The sequence below is a fragment of the Fopius arisanus genome, unplaced genomic scaffold, assembly GCF_000806365.1.
Source record: "Fopius arisanus strain USDA-PBARC FA_bdor unplaced genomic scaffold, ASM80636v1 scaffold00709, whole genome shotgun sequence".
Lineage (NCBI taxonomy): Eukaryota > Metazoa > Arthropoda > Insecta > Hymenoptera > Braconidae > Fopius > Fopius arisanus.
In genome coordinates this window covers 1-3,852 of record NW_011888448.1, presented here as the reverse complement: position 1 = coordinate 3,852, position 3,852 = coordinate 1, and the positions used below count along the sequence as shown (strand labels likewise).

Here is a 3,852-nt window from a genome sequence, read left to right as displayed (position 1 = left end):
CAATCAATCGTTAAAGAATGCGGCAAAAATCAATTGATAACAGATATGAAAAAAAAAAATTTTACATTTCCAGGAAAGGGCGGAGGCTCTCCACAAACTCTACCCTGAAATCTATAAAGATCCGAATCACAAACCTGAAATGCCGATAGCATTGACGCCCTTCGAGGCCCTGTGCGGCTTCCGTCCATTCTCCGAGATCCAGAATTTCTTGAAAACAATCCCTGAGCTTTCCACAGTGATCGGGGAAGAGACAACGAAGAATTTAATCGAGTCTGACGAGGCAAACTCGAAGGCTCATCTACAAAAGTGCCTGAATGGACTGCTCACTCATCCACCTGACTCCACTGCCGAGAAGTTGAAGAGTTTTCTTGATAGATTATCACAGATGGGTATGAGCTCAACTAATCGATACGAAAAAAATTCTCACCGGCTCTTCCCTCGCATTAAGATATTTATAATGTTCTTTTCTGATGTCTGTCTTTTTCCAGACGAATCTGGTAGAGATGCACTGAATGCCAGAGTTATTGAGAAACTGTACGGAGATTTTCCAGGAGACGTTGGCTGTTTTGGACTTTATTTCTTCAACTACGTCATTCTTCAACCTGGGGAGGCACTTTATCTCGGTGCTAATGAACCCCATGCCTATATATCCGGTGGTAAGTTCGAATAAATTATAAAATGGTGATTTCCCTTTAATTGTTAATGTTTCTGATTGAATGGTTGAAATTTTCTTATCAATTATCCACCAAGAATGTGCTATATTTTCACCCGAAACCAATGTAGAACGCGAAATAGTAATTTCTTCATCTGAAAAATTTACCTTTTGATTATTTTTTAAATCTCAGACTGCATGGAGATCATGTCTTGTTCGGATAACGTAGTCAGAGCTGGATTGACTCCAAAATTGAAGGATGTCCCCACATTGATCGAGATGTTGACTTACAATTGTGAGCCCGCCGAATCAAAAAAGTACAAAGCAATCAAAGAGGACGATTTCACGGAAGTTTTCAGACCGCCAATTAAAGATTTCGCTGTCGCGAAGATCGAAGTAAATCATCTCTTCTAGATGGAATTTCTGGTATTTCCAGCAATGAAGCGAATTGATTCATGTTTAATATTTTTACAGCTCCCTCCTGGCACCCCATCATACCAACTGCCTCCACGAACTTCAGCTGGAATATTAATAATAATCGAAGGCTCAGTGGAATTGAACTCTCAAGTCTACGCCTCAGGCTCTGTCCTATTCATCAAAGCAAATGATCAATTGAACTTGAATATTCTGACGAAGGGCGGTAGCACTCTCATGTTCGAGGGCTTCGCCAACGTTTGACGAAGTCAGAAACAAAACATTCAGTCATAATCCATAAAAAATACGTTTATCCAATTTTTAATTAATCAGCTAAGTAAAGTAAAAAAATTCTATTAACATCACGAGCTTCCATTTTCCCATGAGAAAAATCCGAAGAGATGGTGAGGAAGATGGAATACTAGCTGGAGTCGTCTGATGCCTCCTTCGGTGCCTCGGGGGGCTTATCAACTTTGTAATGACGATATTCTGGCTTCAACTCCCACGTATTCCTGTGAGGATTCTTCAGGTTGTAATTACATACCTCGTTGAGGATTTCCTTCAGGTACACCTATGTGCAATGTAATTTTTTATTGTAAATAGCAATTACAAGAGAACGTAGAAAAATTTTTGAATATTTATGGTATTTATATTCATAGTTTTGGTAAAATTGTGAAATAAATAAAGCTTTGTTTGGGAAAAAAAACTTACAATGGGCTGCCTTGTAATTTTCACTAAGTCTTTGATATTGTAGTACTGATGTTTTTCAAATGCAGCGAAGAGCATGTCCATCACTGCGTCTTTGTCGTCCCTCATCTTCTTGCCCTCGGCCTTCTTTTTCTCCGCATATTCGATCTTAAAAGACAATAATTATTCCGTAAATAATGTTAATATGGAAAATATCTGATGATAATTACATTGTGTTTGTGATCAGAGACTGGTTTGAAGTTCTGGACAACTCTGTCCAGTTGTTGAATTTGTCTCACAGGGACTGAGGCACGTTTTATACTCTCTTTCTTCAGGTTCATATAACAATTATCGGCTGGAAATAATTTCATGTAATTAAGGCAGTGAAATACAGGGCAGGGTGCAGAAATTCACGAGTAATTTCATTTCATGCATTTCAATTTGGATTTTTGTTTTACCATTTGGACGACATTCTAATTTTTGAACTATTCTTCCCTCCATGTAGAGTTTCTCAGATTCAGGCACAACAGCGTCCGAATTACTGGACCCTAAGAAGAGATTTATTTATTCTAGAAGGCAGCATGAAAAGACTTTTCTCAAGTCCTTCAAAATTATTCATAATCTCACCAGCTATATGAGAAAAAACTCCAAGTGTTTGATGGCTAACAGTGGAAACATCGAGTCTGTGTTGCTTCGGGATTTCTTCTTCATCCGGTTCCTTGAGTGCTAGAACAGCTTCCGATAATTTCAGAGACACTTCTGCCTTGTGTCCAGGATTTCTGAAGAAAAAAAGAAAAATTCAGAGGATAAAAATTTCTCAACACATTTTCTAATTCAATTTTCTCCTAAAATCATAAAAACCTTCAATCAGGATTATTTATACAGAAGAATAAACATAAATAATAACAACACTAACTTTGTTATTTTGAGCTTTCCAACCTCAATATTTCCAGGTGCCTTCTCCCATTTATTAGCAATATATTTAGGTACTTTAACGAGCCATACTCCACGTCCTGCATTACTGAGATCCAAATCTCGCTCCACATGAACTGATGGAGTGGACATTTTTATTGAATTAATTCATTCGGTGAATTGAAAGATCAACAATAAGGAACGATGTTTATCCCTCAGTAAAAAAAGCATGGACTGGAAAAATTCATGGCGAATCGCGAATCCCCTTTTTGGTTACAGCAACGAATTAGTGGAAGAATCATCACTTGGTAAAGCAGAGGGTTGCCGACAAGATGGCGCTAGGGGATGAAATGTTTCATTTTTGAAAATGTATCAGGGGAACATGAACGTCGAGGAGGTATTCACTAAAATTGAAAAATTCGAAATTTTTGAAAAAGTATCAGGGGGACATGAACGTCGAGGAGATATTCATTGAAATTGAAAAATTTGAAATTTAAAAAAAAATCTCAGGAGAACATGAACGTCGAGGAGGTATTCACTAAAATTGAAAAATTTGAAATTTTTGAAAAAATATCAGGGGAACATAAACGTCGAGGAGGTATTCACTAAAATTGAAAAATTCGAAATTTTTGAAAAAGTATCAGGCGAACATGAACGTCGAGAAGATATTCACTGAAATTGAAAAATTTGAGATTTTTGAAAAAATATCAGGGGAACATGAATGTCGAGAAGGTATTCATTAAAATTGAAAAATTCGAAATTTTTGAAAAAGTATCAGGGGAACATGAACGTTGAGGAGATATTCACTGAAATTGAAAAATTTGAAATTTTTGAAAAAATATCAGGAGAACATGAACGTCGAGGAGGTATTCAAATTTTTCAATTTCAGTGAATACCTCCTCGACGTTCATGTTCCCCTGATACTTTTTCAAAAATTTCAAATTTTTAAATTTCAGTGAATACCAATTTCGAAACGTACAAAATAACGTTCACTCTATCGACCGCTCCGTCTGACTGCGGAACTACTACTGAGGGCACTGAGGCAGTTACCGCGCCGGCTGAGGCGCAGGCGGCCCCCACCACGGCGTGTGGCTCCCTCCCACTCTTCGGTTGCAGTACTACTGTCATTGGCCAGGCCTGAGCCCCTACTTTAGTCAATCCTCCTTGTATGACTTCTTGCTAGAATT

General features: G+C 37.8%; 2 protein-coding genes across 2 annotated transcripts; one reads left to right on the top strand and one right to left on the bottom strand.

Annotated features, from left to right (window-relative positions):
- Positions 1-73: 73 nt before the first annotated feature.
- LOC105273047 (mannose-6-phosphate isomerase-like) lies at positions 74-1,355 on the top strand (the record flags this gene model as incomplete). Its single annotated transcript, XM_011315282.1, has 4 exons — positions 74-389; positions 489-656; positions 846-1,048; positions 1,127-1,355. Coding segments are annotated over 4 exons (891 nt in total), but the record flags the coding sequence as incomplete, so codon positions are not given.
- A 5-nt stretch (positions 1,356-1,360) lies between these two features.
- Positions 1,361-2,955, bottom strand: TfIIFbeta (transcription factor TFIIFbeta). The gene is made up of 6 exons (XM_011315281.1): positions 2,670-2,955; positions 2,381-2,532; positions 2,212-2,301; positions 1,984-2,108; positions 1,778-1,921; positions 1,361-1,637 (listed from the first exon to the last, which is right to left on the bottom strand). The coding sequence occupies exons 1-6, from the start codon at positions 2,816-2,818 to the stop codon at positions 1,488-1,490; spliced, it is 810 nt and encodes a 269-aa protein (XP_011313583.1). The 5' UTR covers positions 2,819-2,955; the 3' UTR covers positions 1,361-1,487.
- Between the last annotated feature and the right edge of the window lie 897 nt (positions 2,956-3,852).

Bases quoted from the DNA above. Each gene is read 5' to 3' on its own strand.
- TfIIFbeta (XM_011315281.1), bottom strand. From the start codon at position 2,818: ATGTCCACTCCATCAGTTCATGTGGAGCGAGATTTGGATCTCAGTAAT. The intron at 2,302-2,380 runs GTGAGATTATGA...ATCTCTTCTTAG, and splicing joins AGTTTTTTCTCATATAGCTG to GGTCCAGTAATTCGGACGCT. The intron at 2,109-2,211 runs GTAAAACAAAAA...AATTATTTCCAG, and splicing joins ATTAGAATGTCGTCCAAATG to CCGATAATTGTTATATGAAC.